This window comes from Paramacrobiotus metropolitanus, unplaced genomic scaffold (assembly GCF_019649055.1).
Source record: "Paramacrobiotus metropolitanus isolate TYO unplaced genomic scaffold, Prichtersi_v1.0 Parri_scaffold0000005, whole genome shotgun sequence".
Lineage (NCBI taxonomy): Eukaryota > Metazoa > Tardigrada > Eutardigrada > Parachela > Macrobiotidae > Paramacrobiotus > Paramacrobiotus metropolitanus.
In genome coordinates, this window is record NW_026570225.1 from 1,103,418 (window position 1) to 1,130,994 (window position 27,577).

The 27,577-nt window shown below is 40.9% G+C and overlaps 5 protein-coding genes and 1 long non-coding RNA gene across 8 annotated transcripts; 4 read left to right on the forward strand and 2 right to left on the reverse strand.

The window, feature by feature from the left end:
- The first annotated feature begins 356 nt into the window (after nucleotides 1-356).
- Nucleotides 357-2,720, forward strand: LOC129581336 (uncharacterized). Its single transcript, XM_055472337.1, has one exon. The coding sequence runs from the start codon at nucleotides 1,439-1,441 to the stop codon at nucleotides 2,363-2,365; it is 927 nt and encodes a 308-aa protein (XP_055328312.1). The 5' UTR covers nucleotides 357-1,438; the 3' UTR covers nucleotides 2,366-2,720.
- Nucleotides 2,721-3,260: 540 nt separating this feature from the next.
- On the reverse strand, nucleotides 3,261-11,160 carry LOC129580987 (sodium-dependent dopamine transporter-like). 2 transcript variants are annotated; one of them, XM_055471787.1, is made up of 18 exons: nucleotides 10,695-11,160; nucleotides 10,369-10,552; nucleotides 10,220-10,290; nucleotides 9,968-10,006; nucleotides 9,194-9,289; nucleotides 8,606-8,644; nucleotides 8,170-8,524; nucleotides 7,750-7,888; nucleotides 6,709-6,738; nucleotides 6,544-6,648; nucleotides 6,034-6,087; nucleotides 5,672-5,721; nucleotides 5,516-5,590; nucleotides 5,015-5,309; nucleotides 4,562-4,661; nucleotides 4,230-4,330; nucleotides 3,801-3,968; nucleotides 3,261-3,725 (listed from the first exon to the last, which is right to left on the reverse strand). In XM_055471787.1, exons 1-18 carry the CDS (start codon nucleotides 10,774-10,776, stop codon nucleotides 3,582-3,584), a joined length of 2,127 nt encoding a protein of 708 aa, XP_055327762.1. In that variant the 5' UTR covers nucleotides 10,777-11,160; the 3' UTR covers nucleotides 3,261-3,581. The 2 variants fall into 2 exon arrangements, with proteins under 2 accessions (XP_055327762.1, XP_055327763.1); XM_055471788.1 differs by lacking the exon at nucleotides 5,516-5,590 and having other exon boundaries at nucleotides 3,262-3,725; nucleotides 10,695-11,159.
- A 2,002-nt stretch (nucleotides 11,161-13,162) lies between these two features.
- LOC129581289 (uncharacterized) lies at nucleotides 13,163-15,027 on the reverse strand. The gene is made up of 3 exons (XR_008689481.1): nucleotides 14,549-15,027; nucleotides 13,492-13,925; nucleotides 13,163-13,397 (listed from the first exon to the last, which is right to left on the reverse strand). It is a non-coding gene; the product is annotated as an uncharacterized LOC129581289 (long non-coding RNA).
- Nucleotides 15,028-16,074: 1,047 nt separating this feature from the next.
- On the forward strand, nucleotides 16,075-17,707 carry LOC129581328 (uncharacterized). The gene is made up of 2 exons (XM_055472329.1): nucleotides 16,075-16,446; nucleotides 16,983-17,707. The coding sequence occupies exons 1-2, from the start codon at nucleotides 16,297-16,299 to the stop codon at nucleotides 17,391-17,393; spliced, it is 561 nt and encodes a 186-aa protein (XP_055328304.1). The 5' UTR covers nucleotides 16,075-16,296; the 3' UTR covers nucleotides 17,394-17,707.
- Nucleotides 17,708-18,468: 761 nt separating this feature from the next.
- Nucleotides 18,469-19,839, forward strand: LOC129581316 (uncharacterized). Its single transcript, XM_055472310.1, has 2 exons — nucleotides 18,469-18,696; nucleotides 19,200-19,839. The coding sequence occupies exons 1-2, from the start codon at nucleotides 18,553-18,555 to the stop codon at nucleotides 19,617-19,619; spliced, it is 564 nt and encodes a 187-aa protein (XP_055328285.1). The 5' UTR covers nucleotides 18,469-18,552; the 3' UTR covers nucleotides 19,620-19,839.
- A 3,057-nt stretch (nucleotides 19,840-22,896) lies between these two features.
- Nucleotides 22,897-27,239, forward strand: LOC129581210 (uncharacterized). 2 transcript variants are annotated; one of them, XM_055472169.1, is made up of 4 exons: nucleotides 22,897-23,405; nucleotides 23,526-24,883; nucleotides 26,082-26,349; nucleotides 26,873-27,239. In XM_055472169.1, the coding sequence occupies exons 2-4, from the start codon at nucleotides 23,645-23,647 to the stop codon at nucleotides 27,103-27,105; spliced, it is 1,740 nt and encodes a 579-aa protein (XP_055328144.1). In that variant the 5' UTR covers nucleotides 22,897-23,405; nucleotides 23,526-23,644; the 3' UTR covers nucleotides 27,106-27,239. The 2 variants fall into 2 exon arrangements, with proteins under 2 accessions (XP_055328144.1, XP_055328143.1); XM_055472168.1 differs by having other exon boundaries at nucleotides 22,897-24,883.
- The last annotated feature ends 338 nt before the right edge of the window (nucleotides 27,240-27,577 follow it).

Consider the following 27,577-nt stretch of genomic DNA (forward strand, 5'->3'; position numbering starts at 1 on the left):
CGCAATGCTCTGTCTGCGCATACTCATCATGATATTTTGTTAAAATCTGTCGAGCGTGAGGTATCGTTAGGCCACTCTGTTGGCCCATTCGATCAACCACCTCTACCTAATTTTGTTGTTAACTCTCTTGGTGTTATTCCTAAGGACTCGGGCGGTTATCGAATTATTAATAATCTTTCACGTCCAGCTGGTTGTTCTGTAAATGATTATATCGATCGTCCTACATATACCGTATCGTATTGTACTGTCGATAACGCAATTAAACATTTCAAAGCAGCTGGTAAAGGTGCTATTATGATAAAAACGGATATACAACATGCGTTTCGTTTAGTACCAGTTAGCCGGCATGATTGGCCATTACTGGGTTTCCGGATTGGTAATAAATTTTACTTTGATGTCGTTCTTCCATTTGGCTGTCGGTCTTCACCTTATCTATTCTGTCTTTTCTCAGAAGCGCTACGCTGGATCCTGTTTCATGTAACTAAATACGTGTGGTTTCTTCATTATGTAGATGATTTCCTGTTTATTGGGAAAACTGACTCTGTTCAGTGCCAGGTCATTTACAACAAGTTTTGTGAATTATGTTTAGCGCTTGGTTTCCCGTTAGCTGCCGATAAGACGGCAGGTCCGGCTACTTGTTTGACATTTCTTGGTATCCAACTTGATTCTGTTTCCGGTACTATTTCTCTGCCAGATAAAAAGTTAGAAGATATAATTACTGTACTCAATTCCTGGGTAAATCGCAGCTCGTGCACTGTCACAGAACTGCAAAGCCTTATCGGCAAGTTGCAATTTGCTGCCAAGTGTATTCCCGTTGGCCGCTTATTTTTAAGACGTATGATTAATCTGTTGCCTCAGTGCATATCCAAAGATATTGTGTTAGACTTGCATTTTCACGCCGATCTTCAATGGTGGCGCGATTATTTACCGACTTGGAATGGTACCAACTCGTTTATTGATATCGATTGGTCTAATTCTGATGTTTTACATTTTTATACTGATGCAGCGAAATCCTACGGCTTTGGTGGATATTTTGCTGGAAAGTGGTTCAGCGGGCGGTGGCCAGCCAGCGTTGATATCTCTAAGTGCAGTATTGCTTTGTGTGAGTTGATTCCTGTTTATATTGCATGCGTGTTATGGGGTTCCTCTATTACCGGCAAGAAAGTTTTGTTGCATTCCGATAACCTTGCAGTTGTTCAAGCGTGGTCTAAATTTTCCTCTCGTAACGCTGATATTAACCGGATAATGCGTAAAATATTTTACATCGCCGCACAACATAACTTTAATCTTAAAGTCGAACATATTTCTGGCTGCGATAACACCATTGCTGATACTCTGTCGCGTGGTCAGTTTAATAAGTTTTACGAGTTGTGTCCTGATGCTAATGCTGTTGCGGAACTCATTCCTGATGTCTTGGTTGATTTGTTTTTAATCTAAAATGAATCGGACAATAAAACGTTTACTCAGAAATCACATTTCTGATGCGTCGCGCTCTGCCTATAGTGTGGCTGTATCCGCTTACTCTAAGTATTGTCTAGCGAATAACTACAAGTTTCACCGGTCCACTCTACTTCGCTTTATTGCCCATCTGTTTGATCGTGGCATTGCATATTCCACTGTACGTGTTTACATTGCCGGCATCTCTAACTGGCTGAAAGAACATGGCCACACTGACTTCACTAAGACATTAATTATTGAACAAGCAATTAAAGGGTTTGCTCGGCTCCGTCCAAATCAGCGTGATCAAAGACAACCGATATCTCTCGATGTTATGAGATTAATTAAGGCGCGCCTTAATGATTCTCAGCTGGCATCTTATGATAAGGTGTTGTTCTGGGCGGCTTGTAATGCTGCATTCTTTGGCTTTTTACGTCCTGGTGAGTTTACCGTCTCTCACACTCACTCGTTTCGTGCTGGTCGCACTCTCCTGCTTTCTGATCTTATCCTTGGTGGGAATTCTGTTATTGTGACCATAAAAAGATCAAAAACAGATCAGATGTCCTGCGGCTCTCGATTATCTCTCTCATCTACTAAGCGTTCCGTCTGTCCATACCGCGCTATCTCGAAATTCTATGCACTGCGTTGCGGCATTGGCTTTTCTAATGTTTACCCGTTTTTCATGTATCCTAATGGCACATTCTTATCACGGTCTCGATTTGCTGGTACTCTTAAACTACTGCTGCATGATATTCCTTATGCCTCCCATTACACGCCGCACAGTTTCCGTATTGGGGCGGCAACCGTCGCGTCGGAGCTTGGATGCTCTCCCACAAGGATCAAACGTGCCGGTCGTTGGAAGATCCAAGTGTACTCCCGCTACATCCGATCGGTTCGGGCGGTAGAGGGGCTTCGTCCCTACAAATGACTCGAGTTTGGGGTTTGGGGGTTGTTGTAGAAAGGGCTTATGGGATCCGCTGCGTCGGTCACCTACGCCTGAGCTACGTTCATACGCCCAAAGTACCAATAAAACGTTATTTCCGGTTCGTGCCCGGCGCTGCCTTAAAGAGAATTAGCGGAGCTAATTCCTGTTAAGGCAGCAAAGGAGGAATAGGCGGGACTATGTCTCCTCGTTGGACAGCGGTCATTTGACATAGCACTATGTGTGGTTTCCTGTTAATGTTAATGTGACTCTATATAAGCCGATTTCCTCTGGCATGTACTTGTAGCGTTGTGATTCAGTTGCTTTTGCAGCATTACCGTATGTATTGTCAAATCGTATCTCCCGCCCACCCTCCCCTTGTTGTTTATGGAGGGGGGTTGTTGTAGAAAGGGCTTATGGGATCCGCTGCGTCGGTCACCTACGCCTGAGCTACGTTCATACGCCCAAAGTACCAATAAAACGTTATTTTCGGTTCGTTGCCTTAACATTGGATTTTTAACATTGGATGCAACACCTGGTGAGTGAAAATATTGTTTTTTATGCTAATTACAGCACATTTATATATCGTAAGTATATTGTACTGACAGCAAGTCAATAATATGTTCAAATACATACGGTTCAGTTGTACAAGCGCTTGATTTAGTGTATCGTGTACGGTCCAACTGTGCACACACATTAATTTTCTCATTTAGACTTTGTCCATATCATTTTTCACAAGACCTGCTTGCAGTACTTAGTACTAGTATCTTGCTAATTAATTTTGTATACATTTTAACAGCTTGAGGAATCCAGCTACAGATACTAGAATTAATCAAGTGACGCCATCCAGAGTACAATAGATTAAAACACCATAATACTGATAAAGAACGATGACAGCGCTCAAAATAACCTTGATGCATCATATATGTTATTTGTATTAATACCTACACAAACAAAGCATTTCCTAATCTAAATCGAATTATTTCAAAATCTAATACAGATACAACGATCAGCAAACTGAATCTTTGTTTTGCCGCAATACACAACTGCAGGTCAACTACACGATCTAAATACAAGTACGGATACTACAAGTAACGTACTATTTCTTTTGCGTTGTAATTATGAAATTGTGAGGAATATGCATAATACCGGGAAAAACGATTTGAAGTAATCGTGCATTAGCTTAAGTTTCATAACTATACAGCAAATAGTGAACTCCGATTTAGGTGTGCATAGCAGCTGCAATGTGGTTGCCGTTGTTCTTGACATTAGCGTGCAGATCCATGGCCATAATACTGGCGGTACGACTCCGCGCACGCTTCTGCGCATGCGTATCCCGGTATGGGGTGATCAGCTTTTTTAATCGCTGCGAAACAACGCTGACATTAGTAGCACGGTAATTAAGTTACATATGTACAAGAGTTGCTGAGGTCGCGCACACCTGTAAGGGTAACCCGGGCGTCCTGATAAATTTAATAATGGCCACAACCGGCATGCACAACATCGATACCGCAGCGATGCACCATCCCAGCGCGTTGGCCCACGTCGGATACTTATAATCGTTGACCACCAGTGGCTCATAGTTGTAGATTCCATACAGGATTATAAACTAGTGAAAACAGTTACAGGCCAAAACTATTTTGTGCAACAAGTGCCTCAGAGTATATGGCTCAGTTATACAAAAAAATGCAATGCCGACCATACATACTTTTATATATATGTGAACTGTTTCTGTTTTCCTTCTTGGTTGTAAGTGAATCTTATAATGATATAGGTGTGTTCCTCGAAAGCATAATTATAATGGCTCACCCAAGAAATCCAAAATCTAATATTTAGTAGGAATTTCGAAATAGTGTTTTCAATGGCTTACCAAAACAGCTAACGGAGAAACCCAGCGCCAGCATATTCTCCAGAATAACCCAGGCGTAAATCCCAGCATTTCGCGAATGTCCTCGCATATGCGTTTTTGACCTGTATATGTGGACCATCTTGTCAGAAATTTGGTTCTGTACGTGTGTATAAATGTAATTTCTAGTGCTGCATCAAATTGAACATTGATAAACAAGGTAGACTACGATACTACGTAATTGTTATGTCTCATTTGACAAGTTACAACCCATCCTACAATGCAGCATTTGATAGAAGACTTAAAATCGTTACTTTTACAGTACATCTTCACTGCCTGAAATTTTGTTTACAAACCATAAATCCAGGATACGGCAATGCACTCTAAGAAAACCGCTAACATTAGCGAATATCCAGCTGCATAGGAATCCAAAAGTTGCACAATGTAAAATCCTCCCTAAATTTATTCAGAAACTAATTTGTGGTTTATTAAACAACATGCACTAGAACGACAATATAAAGACGCTAGGTTAAAGAATTAAACATCGAAAAAGGGGATAGGTAATCTTGTCATGGCCTTATTCCTCTTATAAGCAACGAAATAAGCAGTAGAAGATATGCAATATGTCTTCACGTTAACTGATTTCGGGTGAATGATTACCATATATAGGGAGGCAAACCAGGAGTAATCAAGATTCAAGAATAATTTTTAACCATGATAACCATGATATATTTTAGCAGAAGTACTGGCTAAAATATATAGATATAAAATGCTGTTATAGTTTATAAGTCAGTCTGTACTGTTCTCACCTGAGTGCAAGTTGCCAATCCGGCTGCGAAAAAGTAGAAAGTGAACAAGCATCCGACAAAAATCTCCCGATGTTTTTCAAATAGTGGAACCTCATCGCTGACACCGGTAATAACGGCTTCGGAGCCGGCAAAAGAACTATCCAGACCAATGGTCAGTAGCATGAGGAAGAAGAACACCGACCAGAATGCCGAACCCGGCATAGTGGCCAACGCTTCCGGATAAACCACAAACACTAGACCAGGGCCTTCCTTTGCCACATCCTCCACCTTCTTACGCACTTTCCATGCCATATAGCTGTTACATTAAATTTCATGTTAAAAGTTTGGCATGTGCTTATTTTTAAATTCAATTTGTACACTCTCACGCTGCCCGTAATGGCACTTGTTAATGAGAATTTAGCACTGTATTTCACCAAGAACAAAGCGAATAATGTGAAGGTCATGAAAGGTTGCATAGGGCAGTGGAGAGTGACAAAATCCGTTTTACTTCAGAAACTTTACCCAAGCACACTGAAGATCACCAACCCAGATAGGAAGGAAGTTAACAAATTGATACAGCTTGTTAGGATGGCATCGCTGAAAACGGTTTGAGCAAGAAAGACTGTACGTCAAGTATCAATCCAGTTTGTATTATAGGCCTCTTTTGTGCGCACTTACTAGTAAACGTTATTGTTGAATTTATTGTAGGACGCAAACGCCAACAATACCTGAAGCATTCGGAAAAGATTGTGTTAATTATTTCAAGATCTGTTAGGAAACTGATTGTATGCATGCTACAACTGTTCTGTTTCAAAATCGAATATTTCGCGGAAGACGTAAAATCAAACTATAACTTTAGTTTTAGATGCAATAAACACTACAGCGTTATCGTAAAACTGATGTCTTAAAGCAGTTAAACTAATAGCATCTGATTAGTAATTGTTATTGTATAACGTAACTACCCAAAATACTCGCAAATTATCAGTTTTGGCTGCAGTACTTATGTTTGTATGTGCAAAGGCTAATCGAACTATGCGTACCCCAAAACCAGGTCCAAGAGAGAAGAAAACCTGTGTCGCGGCATCGACCCATACCTGCAAAATTTTCAAAAATTAATATGTGCGACTGTGAATGCGGCATGTAACCGCGTGCGCCTAAAGTTACGTATTTTATCAGTTAACCCCTCTTCCTTCGGGAACTGTGCCCGTTAAAACAACGCTTTAATTTTATTTAAAGACACAACAAAGGGTTTCTTTCGGCGTTCCTCGTGGAAGGTTTACGAAAACGTAGTGACCCGGATCCAAACTAACGAAATACGGTATGCCAGTGAAACTTATTAAAGCTTTTAGAAATTTTTTGGCATTGTAGAACGGTACGTACTGTTTGACTAAGAATACGCACAAATGAAAACCGCAAATCAGTTGATGTAATTTTTCAGATTTCTTAGTAAAGGAAACAATTTTTGATAGCAAAATCCTTAGTGTTTGCCATAAGAAGCCGAATAGTAATGGTTTACTGTTTTATCTGTTGTATTCGGTAGTGAATATTACCGATGGCTTGTATAATTCCTCGAAATTGGGTGTAAGATAGTACATAATACCATCCAATGATCCCGGAAGGGTTACACCGCGAATTAGCAGGGCAATTAGACCGATCTGCAGCCATAATTTAGCTTGTTAAGGATGAATTACATCACTTTCTCGCGGGAAACTTACGTAAGGAAAGACGGCTGTAAACCAAACAACCTGTAAAAAAACAAGATTCATGAACATATGTATACTGGCCCTTACGATACAGTGCCACGTACCATGAGTTGTAGTTTTTCCCTAACGTTAACGTTAGTTTAGCTCGTTGTTAATCGTAACTCTTTAAGTATCGATCTGACCATTACCCGGCAATCATGCCGGTTACGGGCCAACTGTAATGTTATCAAAGCAGGATATTTTTTATCGATTCCCAATACACAGATCTCCCGTTATGTGCCCTGCTGTCACTTGCGAACCTTTTTCTTTCCTTCGTTTACATCCACTATATTGCTCCTGCTGAGAAAGTAGTTTTACTTAGCCAGTCAAAACTTGCGCTTAGTATCAATTACCATCCAGTAGGCATCTACCTGTGCAGGCAAGCGTAACCGCGCGCGTCTATTGTTAGGCATGAAAATGGCTTTTTCATGTAGTGCGCAAGCAAATTTCGTCCAATCACGTCAATCACTTGCTTAAACACTTCCGTTCTATCCCATCTGACCCGATGGAAGCCGAACACGCTATGTTTAATCGAAATATGTATCAATCACACCTTTTTTCCTTTTGCGTAATTTAAGATTGCCTCAAACTGCCTAGAGTTGCTGCACTCCGTGAAACAAAAATATGCTTACGGATTCTTCAACTGGAAAAGGAAAATGCATACTTCAAAGTATTTGGACTTATTGTACTTAATACCGCTCAGCGTTTAAGTCCCTGTTAAGCGTTTTGAGGGATAAGCCAGGTTTTCGTTAGAATATTTTAATTTTTGCCAATTAAATACTGGCAAAATTATTGCTGGCACAACACTATAGACTAGGTATCTATGGCTTTGTACTAGTAATTCTTGGATACGAGACGTATGTTAATGCCAGCAACCTTATCTATTTATCCTAAAAGTTTTTACTTATTTAATTAATATTATAATGTCGCGGACTGAGTGACAGCGACTAGTTGTATTCTTCCCCACACTGCCGTACTACATTAGAGTCTGTTCAGGATATCTAGTTGCCATACCTTTCCGGAGGATAAGACACCCTTCCATAAACTGAAGTAGCAAATGATGTATATGGCTAATAGACACAAGGCATTAGGCCAGAGCACAATTCCTAGATCATCCAGACCGGAACTTTTATGCACCTCCAAGACAGAGCGACTGCAATATACATATGCGTACATTATAAAAAGATTAATTTAATTTTGGTCTTTTCGAATCACTGCTACATACCGGCATAAAGTTTTTTACTGTATTGACATAAATAGAGTAATAATATTAGCAAAATTATTGCAACAAAATAATAGGCTAGTTGAACGGGAATGAAGTTATGCATAAGTGTTTTTGCTGAAAGTGATGTTATTGTAGAAAAAACAATTCAAGAAATTAATAGACAAAAAGATACCTAAAAATTTTGCCGCTGTCAAAGAAGCTTCGCTTACTAAAAATACTCGTCAGCAGACGATCGGCAATGATTCGTTGAGATTGAAATGTTAGACTGAAGCAGTAGACAGGCTTCCAGGATGGCGGAGGGTGTAAAATTGTTGGCGGTTAGATTAAAACCTAGCTTTGAGCGAAGACATGGAGAGATCTGCTGCGGCACCAGACTGGTGGCTGGTGCCGAAAGGTCACAGTTGAAATGCGATAACACTCCTGACACATCTGTGACTTCATCGTACGCCCCCGTACAATCATCGGTGTTCCAGTCATTCCCACAAGTAGCCCAGGGAAGTGTCGAAGAAAAGGAAGCAAAAAAGAAGTATAATGCCCAGCTTAGGATTTGGTTGTAGAAAAGGTCTGCCAATTTATCCAATAAACATTTGTTAGGAAAATGTAGGCCGGCAATAATTACAAACAAGACTGCAAACTGATACGTACCAACAAAAAACGAAACTACAACAACGGCAAGACCAACTCCTAAAACAAATACAACAATTAAATCCATATGTTATATGCACGATATTCATACGGGCGATAATTGCTAACACTTCATATATCTTTTTTTGATGTAATTTTTGGCAGGAAACGTTAACGTTATTAATAATTCTCAAGTAAATGCAGTAAGAAAAACTATAATATTAGACTGATATACCCCGTGAGTTGTTCATAGCAATGCTGCAACATTGATACAATATCAATATTGGTATTGCTCACAGCCATGTTGTTAGAAATTCTATTGTATTATATTATATTGCAGAGCAGCACTACCATGCCTCTGCCATATTTAAGATAGGGAAATTAAAAGAATTATACGAGTATAGTACTATTATATCGCGCGGTAGGTATCCAAGTGCTGCCATTTCACACAACAACATTACATATGCCATGCCTCTTACGGTATACAAAAGTATCATGTCAGTGCACTGTGAATCGTAATATACGCATCTGTGGTTTTGACGGGCGGTGTTTACCAATATTTCGCCATCATGCGGATCATTCGGCAAGAAATGCTAACAGAAACTATACCTTTGAAAAGGGGCACTAAGCGTCCCCAGCACGTCACAGCGCCTTTCCGATTGTACTGGCCCAACGCCAGCTCCAAATAGAATAAAGGAACGCCACCTAAAAGCGGCTAGAACTTCCGGCACACTTGCAATTAAGGCGTTTTCACTGGCTGAATCAAGCCATAATAGCTATAATCCGCTATTTATTGATTAACGATAAGCTGCGGATAATGTGTACCACTCGGAAATATAAGCACAATGTTGACACAAAAGATGTTTGTTCGATGTCTTCGAATTTTTTTGCTTCAATAACAACTTCAAAAGGAAAATAAAATTTTATATGCACATGGGTCACATGCACTATGCATACAGATATGTATTGTCGCATATAGGAATAAAAGCTACTGTACCTCCGACAACGTTTGTAAAGTTAAAAAATATTAAAAATGTCTAAATGCTGTATTACCAAACTTTTTACACCACTCTTATCTTTACAAGGATTGATTAGCTTTAGCGAACAGTTATGCATTAACGTATATTTTACGTATATTAATAGCGTATGGTATGGTTGTGGTTGTACAGTTATATCAGCATTAACTTCAAAAACAATTTCACAACAAAGTTGATGTATACTGCCTCTTTATTACCGCTTAATTATTTAATTATATTGAGAGGGGTGCACTATGTTGACTAAAGCATTAATATATCTATGCAGACAGTTGTATATGTGTATTGCACGATAGTATACAATAGATCAGCTAGCTAGACAGTAAAAATAGTTTACGGTTGCTCTTACCCAGTATAAAGAATATCATGTAAGGCACCAAAAAAGCACCTGGAAAAAGAGTAAAGAACGCCTGTTAATTTGGGAGAAGGAAAAATCTATTGTACACTAAACAGCATACGCATATTTACATTATATAGGTTTGAATAATAAATGATAGGCAAACAACAGTCAACCAACAGCTGTGAGCCAGTTTTGTACAAAAATCACGTCTGTAAGCACGTGTAGCGTAAGGTCACTACAGCCGGGAACTCATAAACTTACCCCCGCCATTTTTGTAGCAAAGGTAAGGAAACCGCCAAACATTAGATAAATCCACAGAAAATCCGATTACACTATATTGATAACAAAAGCAACATACTGAGAATGACGCAAAACACAATCCAGTTTGTGACGCGATAAATTGGAATAACCTTAACAAAAAGTCAATTTTCTTGTCCCATGTAACGCGCTCTTCCAGAGTAATGCAACTCAGTCGACGTACGGGATCACCGGGACTGGGCACTGCCAGTAAGTTATTGACTGGAATGGTCAGGAGGTTGCCTTGTGTTGCAGCGGCAGTTGGACTGGTTAATGGACTGGTTGCGTCAAAATTTTCTATAACCAATGTTTAGAACGTCTTGTATAGAATGCTTATTTGACCTGTCAGGTGAAGTTGATTTATATCCGTAAAGCAAAATGTTTTTGTCGATTGCCAACAAGAGAGAAACATGAAAGGTCACACTCTGCTTCCTATTACCATCATCCACATTCTGCGTAAAATCGCGCGGTCCGTTGGCTTCCACCGGTGATCCGAGTGGTGTCTTGGTGAGGTAGACCATTATGCGTGATAGTCCGCACTAGTGATACGTTGAACAATATCCACTGACAGTGGCATCTAATTAAATTACAATTTCCGTACGGGTCCCAACTTGTCTGCCGCGTTCTTGCAGCAGGATCCCAAGACAGCCATGCATGCTGTTGTCGCACGTTGTCGTCATTTAGCCTTACATAATCTCCAATGATAGGTTTTCTGCCCAAACGGAACCAAAGCTGGAAGACTTGCTCTGGTGCAAGCGCGAAAAAGGAAGGAATCAGTTTTGGTTTGTTGTCAAAGGTGTTGACGGTAGGTAAGAAAAGCTTTTAGCCGATAATGTGCAGCAGTTGTATGTCTGTATAACTGTATCCGTAATACGAAAAAAGCCGACACACACACTATGCCCAATGGGAAGTGACTTTAAAAGTAACTTTACGCAAGGTTACTGTAACTAGTGAGCGCCGGCAAACAGCTTCCTGTTGCCTGTGTCCGTACAAAGGATGATCGATCTCTTCGTTGCTGTTGATCACCCTCTCTTATTTCCTTTTATAAAGATGCGTACACTATGTATCGCTTCTAAACCCCAAGTAAACCGCCTTACTGAGGAACCCGGCCCGACGACAGGTTTCGCGTCGTAGCCGCCTCCCAGCGGATAACCATTTCTGGAACTGTATCCGTTATATCAGTCCTTTTCTGGCCGACACAGATTGTAGAAAGGATTTGTACGAGCGAGCCAAGTATTTATCTAAACCACTTCGAGCCCGAAATATTTTTATTATGCATACATAAAACAGTCATGAGAACCGGTGCATCGCGTGAAACGTTAAGAAAGAACGAGCAAGTGTGTACAAATACGTAAAATGTAGCACTGCCTAGCAGGTGACAAGCATCGCGAATGATTCGACCTTTAACAGACTCAGACGCGTGCATATGCCCAGATATCTTTTACGATTAATAACTATTACCAACCATTCATAACAATTTATGCTTTTTAGTTAATTTTCGTTATGTTCGCACCGTTAAACATTTGGTGCGTGTCAGTACAGTAATCACATGCGACTGCAGTTGATTGTTCTTACTGTGAGGCTGTGAGCGATTCTCACCTATGGACATACAGTGCAGAATGAATTGCAGATATAGTTGATGTACACGTGGTACTTTGTTCTACAAACAATGTCTAGTTTTTGAGACACGGGTGCAGCATGCGTTTTTAATACCAAAAATTCAATATTCGATATATTTTGGAATTCTGACATTTTCGATGCATATTGGAGCAGCATCCACGCTGGTGTATACGAGTATCCCACATAATATTATAATTATTAGTACTCGTACTATATAGAGTAAATCGTAGTATTTAATGTTCGACTCGGCTTGGAATACCTGCAATACTCGTATACGTACGTGAAAAGCCGCTGTTTTTATGCCGCGTAACCTGCGACAGCTGAATCTTCCTCGTGACGCATTTGCGAGAGTTTAGTAGCTCAATACAGTATCTGTTGATTGCATCTGTCTGGAACAATATCCTAATCCAGGCGACCATCCCGACGGGATTATACTATGGGCCAGTATAGAGCGGCAGAATCCGCCATGGTATTGTCCGCATTGTTCGGCTGGGCTTGTCCACACTTAGCCATAATTGCCATACCATTAACTGTCCCTATCTATCACCGAGATTTAAAAGCCCAGAATAATCCGTCCAGGATTCTTTTGAATTTACTGCGAAGGGATCTGCTGCTGCTTGATATCAGATGTTTGGCGAGTGCATGTTCGCTCCTCGATGCTTGTGCTGCATGCTTCCGAATACAAAAATCTGTGTTTCGGTATCGATATCATGTAACACGAGACTGTAGTGCTTAAATGCATTAACACTCTTGGTCATTCATTACGTTGTATGCAAACAACCAGCCTCCCGGAGCCATTTACTTAGCACCCGTGCTTTGGAACCTCGGAGGATGCCGGTGCTTGACACCGAGAAGGCAGTAGCCCACCTACCGGATAAAGTGTTTTAAAAGCATTTGCCACTAAAAGCCTTATCCTTTGGGTTGGCTGGCTAACGCATATATGATAATGATACACATCGCTGCCGTAAATCGCGTCTTCGTCGACGACGGTTTAAGGTCACGAAAACATGAGCAAGTAATTTCAAATTGCAGACACCACTGCGATGTATTATAATAACAAACACCATGGCTAGTTCTGAGTTTCGTACGCTCGCCAACTTTTTTTTACACCCATAGATTTAACATTGAAAAATTATAACAAGGTGATGTTGATTTTTTTTAAATATCTGCATTGTTGGCCGCGCGTGATGCGAGATTTTTTCAATGTAAAATCAAATTTACTGCTTCGTCGCTTGCTTTAATAACCGCAAAAACACCATTCGCCGCTACAGCGTGAGTGTGCGATGAATGAGAATAAGTTGTGATGAGGGAATGTAAACCAAGCGCTGAAGACAATAATATGATTGTATTTTGTATGTGAATATATAAGTAATAATACCTTCCCGTCCAAAACATACCAAACGTTTTTAGAATGTAAATTAGCCGCAAGAGGAAAATGTTTTTGCGATGCTAAGAAGTCCGGAAAGGACTAGCGTCTTCTTCTTCTTGCGTCTTGTATATTACAATTCATCAGACCTAATTCCTAAAAACATAACAGCTTGACGCTCAACAGAATAATGATAATGATGAATAGGCAGGAAAATATTAGGAGTCTTCAAGTGGTTATTTTCGCATACCTGCTCAGTTTATTTAGCCAAGCAATGAAAAATATTTGCATGAACGCGGTGTCATTTGCAAGTCAGAATATTCAACTGCTGTCCGTTCGGTCCGACAGTCTGGCAATTTCCGAATGTTGGTCTTGTTCTGAATATAGCACTTTTACTAATTAAAATAATATTCCACAGTAGCGAAATATTGTTCGGAAAATTATTACTCGAAAGCTCAGACATTTTATTAACTGCAATGTCAATACGGCGCGAAGATCTTCTGTTGCTAATCCACTTTCTTGTCAGTTTGATGGTCAGTTCGGCTATAATCCATGCGGCACCGTTATTCGAGGAGCAGTCATCCCAGGATTTCACCCTGCCTCCCGCAACCGATTGGACAAGCCCACCGGCATTTTTTACCTTTCCGCAGGCCGCCTTCACTGAATCTCCAGTTTTTGATCAAACTACGAATCAAGTATGTTACTGAGGTCTAACATAATTTTGCCTAATTAACTGCCCGTGTGTGTATTATGGCATGTTCATGCTCTTTTGTTTTGCTAGCAGCAGTTTCCTACTTTCTCCCAAGTGATATCGACAGAATCACCCGTTTTTGAACAACTGACCAGCCAGGTATTTTACAAGTATACTTGCAGCAATCTTTACTTGCACCAACTAACCTCATAACCTCATAATTGCATAACCCTGCAATATGCACCGGCTTGGCTTTTGAATTTGTAAAGTCCGCCTATTTTAAATACTTTATACGTAAAAACTTGCAGTAATTACCTACCGGACAAAAAAGAGATTTTACAAAAGTACCTTGATACCAAAATTAATTCAATTTATTAATGACGCCGGTTAGAGTGTATTATGCAGCTGTGCCTTACTGCTAGGTCGACTATATATCATGTCACCTTTGATCACTTAGAACACACGTTATACATAATGTACACCCACGTGTATTGTTCGAAAATTTTCATAAGATACAAAAATTCTCATAAGATTTTTAGACGACTGAAGCATGTGATTTACGCATGCAATGAATTTGTGTAGAGCTGGACCAACATTCCCGAGCCAAACAGCTTACCTATCAGCCCGAATGCCGATGGTGCAGCACTCATCCACAACGCTACATCAGGGCCTGTAAACATTCCTCCCAGTCGGGAAGAGGAACTGCAGGCCATCAAAGACACGATGGTAACCGGTGTGACCGCCATCCGTGACTCCCTGCTGCACTTAATCACCTTCGTCATGGGCGGCGCCAAAAGTCTGATCGAACAGCAAGTGGGCAAGGTGGCGGACGCCGTGCACAATACGCTCAATCGCACCGCCGCCATCAAAGACAACATCCTCGCCGCCGGAAGCGGCATCGCACAGACGTTCGGTCACTCCATGGGACAGAGTAAAAATATCACACATGATTTGTTTACTACCATTTTTCATGGTCAACCCATGCTGCCTGGCAATTACGCTTTGCACAATCGACATTAGTGCTTATCGATGTTAATAATTATAATCACAAGATTATAGTTATGGGAAGTCAGCTCGCTAAGAGCAACCATCCTAATCCCGACAGTAAATTTTCCTTCTTTCAGTGTTTTATTTACACTAGCGAAATAAAAAATGCATTGTCGTTGGGATGGAGACTTTATATTACATAGATACAGTTTTTTTAATTTTCTATAACGATACATTTAAATAATACAAGCTGCAAATACTTATAATATATAAGTGTTATTCCAGTTTATATATAACAATCCATTTCGATATAACTACTGACTACTGTATTTATTATTAGTAACGGGATGCTTTTTATCGCGCTGACAAAAGTCCGACAGTTTATCCCCGTTCTTGAAATCTGTAACCTCAAACTTGAACTTTGTGTTTAGTTTTTGAAGGTTTTTACTTTTGAAAAGTGAGTCCGCGTATGATTTTCTGTTATTGGGCTGGCTATTGTCCAATAGACAAAATTGGGATTTTGAAAGTGATCAGGTACCACATTTTTCGGGGTACTGGGTCTCAGCTCTCAAGATACTAAATAATATTTAGTTTCGTCATTAAAATACGCTATTCCGTACCTACGAGAGCTTTGCAATTTCCGAGAAATAGCATGGGAATAATACAATGATTACAATCATTGTATAACACGAATCATATGTATATCTATGTAAATGTCCGAACCCATGCACTCAAATCATAATTACTGTAAATAGCACCAAACCTTAGGTTATTAGAGTTGGCCCTATATATCTACACTAATTGTCTTGGATTTGCAGTACTGTAGCTGATGTGTAGCTGATGTTCTACACAATCTTAGCATTTGGCGGACGTTTCCAAATTGTTATTATCGGTAAACGACGAGTGACAAAACCATTCAAAATATGCAGATTAAGCGTCTGGTAGTAACAGTAATACTCGTAATTATATTTGTTTATGCAAGTTGTTACACACGCAACCTCTCGTTGGCAGACTGCTGGAAGTGTCTGCCGGAAGACAAACTATCGTTATTTTATAGTAACGTGCAACCAGTAGGTTAGTCGAAAAACACGCAATTTGCCACAAAACTCCGGTCAAGTTTCAACAGACCATGTTGACATAAAAGCATCTGTCGGCCTATTAAAGGAAAACATTAAAATGTTACGCGGTATATTACGAGTTACGTTGCTGCTTATATCCTGAGGTGCTGCATCTCAATCAAAGAAGCTTCGTACATCTGCTCTGTGACTAGATGGAGACGTCGCTGTTGATATTAGAAAACAAATCGGTTATCGTATAACGCATCTTTTATTACGCTTCTCTGCTTTTTCAGTTGGACTTTTACCGATATTTTTCAAAATGCTCTTCTTTCAAACCCATCCGGGAAACATCCTTGTGTTCGTGGCAGTGGCTGTTATTGTGGGATATTCAAGTGTGGTGGCGGCTCCATCTGCTTTTTCCGGTGGCTCGTCAGTGGCTGCCACTGATGACACCCCGTACGACTCAGATGTAGGTTCAAAAAACACTTGTACGTTCCTACAACTTAAATTTATTTAAGAATTAAGAACAGGTTTTGACTGTCATAAAATAAATGAGAAGTATCTGGAATAACTCATCTGCATCCAAATTTTCGAACCAAACAATCTGCCATATATTAAACCAATAATTAATTTGAATTCCTTTAATGAAGCAGTATGAAGCCGGTTTCTATTGTTAATGCTTTTTAAGGGTACGAGTATGTTTGATAACGGAGTATGAAGATTAATTGGAATTTTCTTTTGCTTCCGCCAGAGGTTAGTAAACAACTTACCTAATTGTTTAAAAAAGTATTTTTGCAAAGGTGCATGTATTGTTATTAGTATTAATACACATTGATTCATACATTTCGATTAGTTAATATTATTTTTATTTATCCAAAGATTAGTTCTATGGTTTACTGCAAGATTGTGATTAAGTTATGCGCTTGTTGAAATACATGCGAAAGGTCATCGTTGATTGTCTTCCTTTGACGAACAATAATCTAAGACGTCCGGTTTGTTTTACAGCCGGACAACTACACTTCTTCGTTTGAAGATTCCGATCATCACACACCGGAAGTTCCTGATCTGCGCATTCCGTCAGTGAAAATTCGCGACAAGGATGTGCACGATGTACAAAGTGTCTTAATCGGCGGTGTAACAACCGTTCAGAATTCACTGATCAATTTCCTTTCGGGTATCTTTGACAGCGTGAAGAAGGTGATTGAAACTAGCTCCGGAAAAGTGGTCAACATTCTTAATGACTCCGTCAATCGTACAAATGCGGTCAATGCGGATTATCTGGCGACCGGAAAAGAAATTGTGGACACGTTCAGCCAGTCCTTCAAGAACAGCACAAAACTGACGAAGAATTTAGTAGGGGCTTTTTCTTCGCGTGGTGGTGGAGGAAAAGCGCTGGATGACGTTGATTTCGATTGAACAGTTCGAAACGCACTCCAGTACGGTTTAATGAAAACCGGGTATCGGAAAATCTAACTAAATCTTTCCGTATTGCATTGTCCAAAAAGATGTTTTGCTCTAAAATAATTATGAACTGGATTTTTGGATATTAGTGATGACAATAAGCTCTTCTCTTTCCGAGCCGTGGCATTCACATGCATGTACGTATACGGTTTTATAGTATTATGACTATTGTTATTGGTTGCGGTACGCGTGAAAACATCTATTACAAACTGTCTCGTACGGTTATTACAACCGACCGCATTAAAAGTTTTTCAGTCCGAATAATATTTACGAACAACAAGCATGGGCGCATTTTAAACCGATTTCGTTATATTATAATAACGGGGCAACAGTTTCCGAGCCTCAACTATATTGCTATTTAAAACAAAATTGATACTGACGACATAACAAAGCTGAATGGACGTACAACGTACAGAAATAAGCCTGTTTATTTATTGTGATAATGCTAAACAAGTAGGATAGTGTAATTAATGAGATATTCGTGCGATGCATGCTTTACGCTTGCGAAGTGATAAGTGGGGATTGTTGACCTGTAAGCCGAGATAATTACGTGGAACATTTGATCATGAGAAGCACCAACAAACTTAAAGCAAATCAAAGTGGGAATGTTAATTTCCTGACAATATTATCTTCTGTCTTGGCCGTTAATGAATATCTCGCTTCTGATGAGCCAAATTTTAAGCCAAAAAACACTAAGTTAATTAACAAAAAGATCAGCTGCAACGCCGAATGCAGCTGCAGAATCACGGCATATAACTGAAATCGGGGTAAATGAAATCTTAACCTGCGGTAATATGTTTGCACACGATGATCGGTTGCATTGCCTTTACATTGTACAACTATGCTGCACCTATATAATATTTGCATTTCATTCATTATATCACTAGCAGGTTCAATAAAAAAAATAGCCAGACATTGAGTATTAATTCTGCAGTTAAAAGAGTGCATTACTGCGCAATTTATGCCTTAGGCGTCTTGTTTTTCTCATAATGTACCCATTGCACCGCACTCGCGCAAGCAAATTCTGCGACAGTTTCAGTTCGTCTATAAGTTTTACAGATACGTACACAGAATCTGTCTACAAACATTTTTGATAGACTGCCTTGATTTTAGGATGAATTCCTTTGTACTCACCGCAGCACTGTTAATATTATGGGGATGTGCCAGTGTCTCTGCCGCTCCGAAACCGAAACCAGGAGCTGGTAAACCGGCGAAAGCACGGTCCGCCTACGCGCGGAGTGAATCAAATGCCACCGAGGTAAGCATTTAGACTAATAAGCATACTTTCCCAGAAAAAACGAATTCAGTTAAGTGCTTCTCTAATCCACGTCCATATTATTTCGTCTATGCGTTGAAAAATTCGTAATACTTTGTTTATGACAGATCGAAATTAAATAATGCGTTTATGACCTTTACCAGAACCGATACTTCCTGCACTAGTATAGTCAAACAAGTTACAATGCGCAACGTAGTAACTGCATATATGCTGCAGTATTAACAGCTTATTAGAGACAAGGACACAAATACCGTATACATTTTCCACAAACAGAAAGGAACGATAAAACGGTTATAACGGTATTCTAATTATATATGCGGTTGCACCGATTTGCCGCCACCATTTTTTGTTGTGTTCGTATCGCGTCCGGTTCAGTCCAAGCTTTTTGTCTGCAAGCACAAGCATTCAGCAGCAAGGAAGCCACTTCGGCATATTGGCGCCGTTGCTGTTTGTTGGAACAGATTTTAAATTTTTTTGTTTTACAGCCTTCTGGATCCGACAAACATGACCCAGCTGCAAAACCAGATGACAATGCGATGAATATCCCGCCGATTCCCCCATTTCCCGCCGACAACGACGTCCAGACCTTCCAGGACAGCGCAATCAGCAGTGTATCGTCCATACAAGACTCTCTGGTGTCCTTTATCGGCGAAATTTTCTCCATTGTCAAGAGCGTCTTCCAGACCACCACGGTCAAAGGTGCAGGTTTGATTCAGGAATCCATTAACCAGACCAATGCAGTTAACAGCAGAATTAATGCACTGACAAAGGACCTCACTGACGCTGGGAATAAAGCGGTCGCTAAAGCGTCCAAATTTGGGGAGGATATTGGCAGCGCTGTTTCTGGTGAGAAGCACGAAAAGCCGGCCGGCAAGCCAGAAAAGCCGAAAGGGAAAAAACCCTGAATTCCAACTGTCATCAACGGAACACTTTTTTAGGCTACACTTGGATTGAGCAGAATTCAATGTGTCACCTGACAAAGCACAAGGTTATTATACAACTTTTTTGCATAATAATATGAAACAGTGTGTTCTTTCACCTTTCCGTTGTGCATAAAATACACCCAGCTAAGTATTTTAATAAAACGACGAAAAGAAAGTGATTCAATTAATTCGAGTGGAATTGTAGCTAAGGAAGAATGACTACTAAACCAAATTACAGCAACGAATAATTGAGTTAATCGAAGCATTGTTAATTTGAGGGACATCCTGCTGGAGGTAATTATGCACATAGACAGGATTTCTACATGGACATACGGTATAACCCCCGCTTACAGAATTCTATATAGCAATTTACAGTATGGTCCAAACACTTCTTTTGCAGTCACAGTTCTGCCATAATTCATGATGTTATCGATGCAAAACTTTTATGTAGCTCGGACAGTCAGTTTGCTTCAATCTTCTTAATTCACAGACTGGGAGCTGTAGAAAAAGATACCTCAGAATGGTTTTCAGTTTTATTTTTAATTTTAGCAGTTAAAAAAATAGCAATATATCATTATCCACAGGACCAATTGCAAAATTTAATTAGGTTGCTGTCGCCTTTGCGTTACTCCCGGTTTTCTGTAATGCTGTATCAAAGAATTTCTTTTAACGGATTCCTGGGAAAAAACCGACAGAATGATAAAGATTATCGACTTACGTTAGAAACAAAGCGAGCTCGTACTAAAACAACTGGCCAACTAGCGGGCAAAAGCAGCATTTGGAATAATTTCCAAACGGAAAAACAACAAAATTATTGCTAAATTTTATACTGCATGTTCGCATTAAGTTCTGTGCAAGACAGTGTATACTCGTACATTAAAGGTACAGTTGTACACAGACATCAAAGGAATGCTCTAAACCTGCTACCGGTGATCCATAGGGATATTCGATCCAGGAATATTTTATCTGTAGGCTCACCCGATGAGCAGCTTCGATGAAGAACCCTACAACGATATTTATTAGCGTAGTAAAAAATACAGGTTAACATTAAACATTCAGCTCGTAACGAGGTTTTTGGGTTCAGAAAATGCAAACTACTGGTGCCGAACTTTATTGCCAAATAAATACAGTAGTGTATCACATGTATTGACATGTGAGGGTTGCAAATACCGGTAGCTGTAATTACCACAAATGGTGATTATATCTTCCAGCAGTTACTACATATTTTGTAAATAAAAAGTCCTGCGGCTTATATTTATAAATAAAAAATCCAATGGCAAGATATTGAACTAGTAAACCATGTCACGCTCGTGCTGATTCAGAATAATTTGTTATTATATTTATCACACATTTTCCTGTATATCACAAAGGTCATGGCGTGAATGTTCGCACATGGCATTAAGGAGACTGCTTTTCTTAAGTATAATACGATTTCATACATGAGCTTTTTCGTTAGGGCTACGAACGCTCTATATATGTTTCTTACACATAACTATGCGAACTTCCGGTTAAATCAATGTTCGGTGGTTAAGAAAAGCCATGCCCTGTACTGCGCATTATCAATGCGCAATCAATATACATGAGAAATGATCATAGTGAGGCAGGCAAGAAGAAAGAGAGTATAATATGCAACATCTTGACGAGTCTAATTTTTTACATGTTCCAGTGGCTGTCCCGTTCCGCGACGAGGCCGACCGGGAAGAGGGACGCTGCCGCATCCGGATGGAGGGAGAGAAACAGTAGTGGTCATATGCATAAATCAATTGCGCTTTTCCAATTACACGCCGAAATCTGTACGAAGTATGCTTAACAGATTCAGCAGTGTATACATAAGCCGCGGCTCAGCATAACCTAATGGTGAGTACGATAACGCGGCAGTGTGAGCGCGTCCAGGACACACACAAACATCCACACATCCACTCGACAGTTAAGCCAATATTGTGGTCGACCACAACGCTGCCTGGGAATCCCTGACGTTAGAAACCTTGTGCTAATAAAAGTGATGAATACACATCCCCGAGGGACATTGCAAGCACACTAACTTGGCATGGATTTTCCATCAGACAAATGGACGTTTGACTTGGAATTAAGCAGCAGTTAACTTCTTTTCATGTCACCTGTCATAAATTTTTAATTCTCTTCGGTAAGACTAAGGTAAGACACTTTCTTGCCCTAATTGGACAGCTTCGAACTAACTTCCACGGAACAAAAGAAACTCTTTTTCTGGAAGAACGTTTTCTTTTTCTAGCATGGTGGGGTCATTCCATAGCATAACTTGCGACGTGATTCACGCTTTCCGACATCTTCCTTTAATGCAGCTCTTGATAAAACGCATTACACCAGAATGAAAGCATTTGTAACACATTTAAGCGCATATTGTTCCAAACTGCATGACACTGCATGAAAAAACAATAAACAGCCTTATTTGAAATATTATTTCTTCATCTACACGTGTAGATGAAGAAATATATACACTGAATATATACACTGAAGAAATATATATACACTCATAATATTACACTGAAATATGTACAGTGTGTTATAATTTCCGGCTCCTTTTATTTCTTGACAGGTTAAATTAACACCTTCAGAACGTATCAGGCACTGGCTTATATTGTGCGCTTCTTCTAGTGCTACGTTACCAATAAATGCACAGAATTTGTGTACTTATTGATAACTTAATGTAAGTTTAAGTCTAAAGGTAGTTTGTCCGTTCAGCGTAGTGGCCATTTTATTTTGCTACACCGGGATCAGTTGTAGTATTAGTATATCTGTATAGTGATAAGTTGTTTAGATGGGTTTCTCCAAATTTTGTGATATCAAAAACTGTATCTGCATAACAACATTAACCCGCGCATAGCACTAAATGAATTTCGCACAATTATAATCGTCTGCATGCTGCAAGATTTGGTGGTCTAACTCGTTTGCGGTAGAAATGTAAAAAGTATTAGACAAATATCGTATTTTATCGCTGATTGGCAAGATCAGGAACTGTACTATACAACAGCTGGTGGTCTTCCCTTGCGGCTACACTGCACCGCACTGCACCGACCCCACACTCAGCACATCTATCTCCATAAGATCCCGTCCCCGACCCAGGCAGCAGCTGTCGGCGATGATCCCGCTCATCCACCGCCAACGATCCCCCACTCGTGCGCCTCCCACTTTTCCGGAGTTACAGCTTCTGGCTATAAGCCATTGACTTCGTATTTACATACACACATTACAAGCCATACAATTAAAATCTGTCATTCTGACAGTGCACTCTATGGGAACATTTCCACGGCTATGGCCCCATGAATTTCCCATATAAGTAGCAGTACGCGCGGTATATGCACGCTCCGCCGGTCGCTACTGTTTTATCCGTATACTGGTCCGATTTATATGCACGGTAACTGACAGTCAGATATCTTCGACACATAAATAACATGCATGAACACTTTCCTACATATCACTTAAAGAAATGAGACATTTCCCTTTTATCCCCCACAACACACATCCCATTCAATCTGGCCAATATTGATTCAACTGCCTTGCCACTGTATACTGTGGCCGGGGACGATCGGCATTGTTTGTACACGGGAAAAGCGAGACCGGCACTTTTTGCCCAGCACACCCTGACGCGCGCGTTTGGATACAGTGTTCTTTGTCATTGCGGTCAAATTTCAAATGAGTGAGAGTTATACGCCAGCGCCGTGGCCTGCAGACCGGGAAGAACGCTCTGATACCGCGTGGATAAATCATTGTCCTCATCGGTGGATATACACAGTACGTCTGTTTACTTCGAAAACATCCCGTCCCCGTGCAATTCAGTATTCATGTCAGAGAGATTTTATGCCCATACCAAAACACACACAACCGGCATTTTAATGGGATTATCTCCTGTAGGCAATCCGCTGCAGCGCTCCTCACTCGTCCATGCACGCCGGTCAGCATGGGCGTGGCCTAAGAATGTCCATTGTCAATTGCCGGTTTCCGGTTCCGTGCGGCTGTTGCGCTCATGACGGATGAGAAGAATGCCGGCCGCGATGTTGGCTCGCTCCCATTCGGACGGTCATCTAGCCGGCAAATCATTAATCAAGCATCATTACCCACCACTAACCGATAACGATCCCCCAGCGGCACATTCCGCCGGCATTCAGCCGACGACGACCTGCCGATTACACAATCCCCATGGAGCGCATTATGACGGCTCATACTGGAGTCCGGCAATCAGCGAAATCACTCCGCTCACCCGTCCCCTCGGACCCACCGTCATTCGCACCATGTACGCCGGCCATGTTGCCGTTATGACATTAATCAATCTCAGTATTGTCACGACACAAACTGTCTTCGCCTTGTTTGCTAACCGCGAACTCGCCGTCCAGTATGCTAATCTCACTGTTTTCTATTCGGCCGCGTTTTTATCGTCAGTATTCTTGTACCCGCTGGTCTGCTACTGGATCAAACCGGACCGTGTTCCCATTGTCACCGGGGCAACGGCCGTCGGGTACGCCGTCAGTTTGACCTTTTTCCCGGGGGTGTACGTTACGATCCCTGTGAACGCCGTGTGCGGCGGCATGCTGGGCGTGCTGAGCGTATGGCAGGGGGAAAAGGTCATCGGTCTCGCTGTCCAGTACGCCCATGTGAAGGTCAACGCTACCAGCGACGCCAAATCCACGGCGGGAGAATGGTATGTGTGGTCGCAAGTGTGGCTACAGACTGGGATAATGCTGGCCGCCATAACCTGCAGTGTGGCGCGGATGTGGGTGATTCCCTCGGAATTCAAGAGAGTAATTGTCCATCCGCTTGATATGCAGCATCACTGTGGTTCGCACGTCTGCCAGCACGATGTCGCCGCGCGGCTGCACCACCCGATGATGATGGATGAGGCCGGTGATTATCTGAACATGATTCTCTTCCTGTTGGCTGGCTGCGTAGCGGGCCTAGGCAGCCTGGCCGCTGGACTGATGGTGTGCTTCGCTAGAGCGCAAAACAACATTAACCACAACCGGAAGCAGCGCGGGCGCAGTCGCGCGGTGGTGTCACATGAGCAGCAGCCGGCCGAGGAGGAGTTGCTCTCCGGTGGTTCCGCGTCGGACAGCAGTGAGTGCACGTCGCTGCAACAGCACTACTCCCCGCCGATCATTAGTCAGTTACGTGGCCTTGTTGACTTGCTGTGCTACAATCATAAATTACAGACGCTCCTCCCGGTGTGTTTTCTCATCGGACTGCACTGGGCCTTTATGCTGACAAGCTTTTCACAGGTAATTAATAATCTTTCGATGGGCATGGGCAATGGATGGTGTGCTCCCGCTGCAGTGTGATGGGTATACAGTACATGTATGTGTACACAGTACGGGGTGATTAATGGGCAGCGGGGGGATGACTGCTACTTCGTACTGTTCATTTCCGGTGCTCAGAATGGAAGTGGGCCGGGGGCCGTGAAATATTGCCGGTGCCGACATGATACAATTTTTCATTGCAGTAATAAGTTCGATACTTTTCGACAAATCGATACATTTTGCGCTTTAGCAAGTCTAATTTTTGCAAAAATATACTCGTACTTTTATTTGCCTGGATACGCTGGAAGCTTCGCACATTGGAACAATAACAATGTTTCCGGAGTAGTAATTGCTCAATTAATATTATTTTGGGACGAGAGCTATCCATATATGTCGCTGTTCAAGTAGTAATTACTTCAAGGCTTTCTTGAATTTATGTAGTTTATTTTCGGGTGCGGCGTGCAGAAAGCGGAAAAGCGGTGATTTTTAAAATGGCCACGTTTCGCCCTAAATGGCATTACAGCCGATTACATTTGATCAGCTGATGCATTAAAAATTGCTGCCGTATATGTAATCGAAGCAATTTTATAACCGTTTCCGGTCTCCATTAACTGCCACCACAATCAATCTGACATTTCCCGCGTCCCATAATGTTGCAGTATACATACTGTACGAGTAACATACATGACGTTCCCTCTACAATCACACAGTGCAACATTTATGATATTTTCAAAAGCAGCAGTGGTGCAACTAATGTCATAACGTACGCGACAGCCGCTTACTGCCGCAGCAGCTGGTACAAATTATAGCAAGCACGCAGAATTAGGCATAGCAAAACTTTATTTTCAACAGTATTCCTTTTGGTTTCTGCTAAACAAAATACAAACAATGAAATAATCCCACAAAATATTGATTTGAAATATCAGCACAGCAGATATTGAAATCAAGTCGTCTAGTCGATCTAAGTCAACTAACTTACTTTTAACAGCAGTTGTTTTCTGCCTTGTTCAGCTACTACGTAGTTGCAATAATTAGCTTTTTGAGTAACAAGGCTCTTCATAATTACATGTACAGCTAATAATTACGTGGCCGGTGGCATCACTAGAATACGGTGGTAGAATAGCAAGCACCGCGCCGGCTGGAATTAAAGGCAGTTCCCTAATAAGATGGTGCTTTGCAGGACTTTATTGAATGTGCATTAACAGCAGATTATGTGGGCTGGTCATTGGCAGTGTACGCCGGAAGTTGGGCATTATCCCTATATGTAACTTATCAAATGAGTCGTCAGATTAAGCGAGTGCACATTTTGATCTGGATCACGTTCTTTCAAGCTGGGATCGAAATTGTATTGTCTACTTGGTTGCCCGGAAATCATGATGTTCCTGTCTTCTTCGTTATGTCTGGTGTCTTGGGATTGACTCAAGGGGCGTACTCGGCCCTCATAACCGGTAATTCGATAACTCTAACGAACTTTTTAGCTTTTTCTTAGCCTGATCCTATCACAGTTTCTTACTAACAGAAAAAAACCTATGCAAGCACTCATTCGAAACTATATACCGAATGTATTTCAACAGTTATTATTAACAATCATTATAATTACTGTAGTTATAATTGTATAATTTACAGTTATTATCTGACAATAATTGTTGCCTATGTACAAATATGCTTGGAGACTTTGGTGATCAACCATTTAGTAAAAGTACTTACAGATATGCAGTCGCACGTAATACGACGTTCCCATTAGATATCAATATTTTTACCGCTATATTTGAATAAATAATGCTAATTTACGTATACAACTTTACGCTTACTGGTTACATGGACTGATTTACATATTATTATAAGTGTGCATTTTTCTTACCTAGAACGTATCCCTGATCAAAATCATGAAAATAGAGTCAGAAAATAGTTTAATTGTTGCGACTGAGTCTGATTGAATTTCCCAGTGCATGCAACTAAATTTTGTTCAAGGACTTTGGATCAGGATATTTGCTGACGACTGGACGGGATCATACTCATTCATGATGGCCTTCAAATTTGCCGGATGTGCTTTTGGATTATTTCTACGAGCGTTTGTGTGTGTCGTTGTACAGGTGTACATTTTGTTCGCCTTTCTCTTGGTTGCAACGGGATGCTTTGGTTTGTTGGAATGGAAATACAGTATTTATTTGTCCCGCACTAAGCAACTGGGAATCTTTGTATAGCTTGTTTAAGAGCGGCACACGGTTTGTTGTCGATTAATACTGCTTGAGCAATAAAACTACAGAAAAGGAGATATTATTAAATAAAATCAATCAATCACCCATCACAATCATATGCTGAGCAAATACCGGGTGGCTGAACAAAATGGCGGTCTCGGATTTTCGTTTGCTGCTTGCGGGCCAGTTGTCGCACCGCAAACTGTTTAAGCTCATCTGAAAGAGAATTTATTCAGCTACCAAAATCAGCAAAGCGTTCTTAAAAATTTTTAGTCGTGGTCGTTTGCACTGGAGCTATTTGAAATCGGGTGAAAATTTTTCGTGTCCCAGGTCTCAAAACCCAGAATCTCGTAGCATTGCTTTCCCGTACGTACTATTTGAAAAATCTCCAGTGTCTTATCTAGAGCATGACGTCTACTTTGACTGTAAAAAAAGTTGTAGACATCGTGCATTCACAGAAGTAGTTATGCAGTTAGGA

Coding starts and splice junctions, on each gene's coding strand:
- LOC129581316 (XM_055472310.1), top strand. CDS start 18,553: ATGAATTCCTTTGTACTCACCGCAGCACTGTTAATATTATGGGGATGT. Junction 18,697..19,199: donor GTGAATCAAATGCCACCGAG/GTAAGCATTTAG, acceptor TTTGTTTTACAG/CCTTCTGGATCCGACAAACA.
- LOC129581210 (XM_055472168.1), top strand. CDS start 23,645: ATGAGAAGAATGCCGGCCGCGATGTTGGCTCGCTCCCATTCGGACGGT. Junction 24,884..26,081: donor TGCTGACAAGCTTTTCACAG/GTAATTAATAAT, acceptor GGTGCTTTGCAG/GACTTTATTGAATGTGCATT. Junction 26,350..26,872: donor GTACTCGGCCCTCATAACCG/GTAATTCGATAA, acceptor ATTTTGTTCAAG/GACTTTGGATCAGGATATTT.
- LOC129580987 (XM_055471787.1), bottom strand. CDS start 10,776: ATGGTCTACCTCACCAAGACACCACTCGGATCACCGGTGGAAGCCAAC. Junction 5,591..5,671: donor TTCAACAATAACGTTTACTA/GTAAGTGCGCAC, acceptor AACCGTTTTCAG/CGATGCCATCCTAACAAGCT. Junction 5,310..5,515: donor GTGATCTTCAGTGTGCTTGG/GTAAAGTTTCTG, acceptor TTAATGTAACAG/CTATATGGCATGGAAAGTGC.
- LOC129581328 (XM_055472329.1), top strand. CDS start 16,297: ATGCTCTTCTTTCAAACCCATCCGGGAAACATCCTTGTGTTCGTGGCA. Junction 16,447..16,982: donor ACACCCCGTACGACTCAGAT/GTAGGTTCAAAA, acceptor TTTGTTTTACAG/CCGGACAACTACACTTCTTC.
- LOC129581336 (XM_055472337.1), top strand. CDS start 1,439: ATGAATCGGACAATAAAACGTTTACTCAGAAATCACATTTCTGATGCG.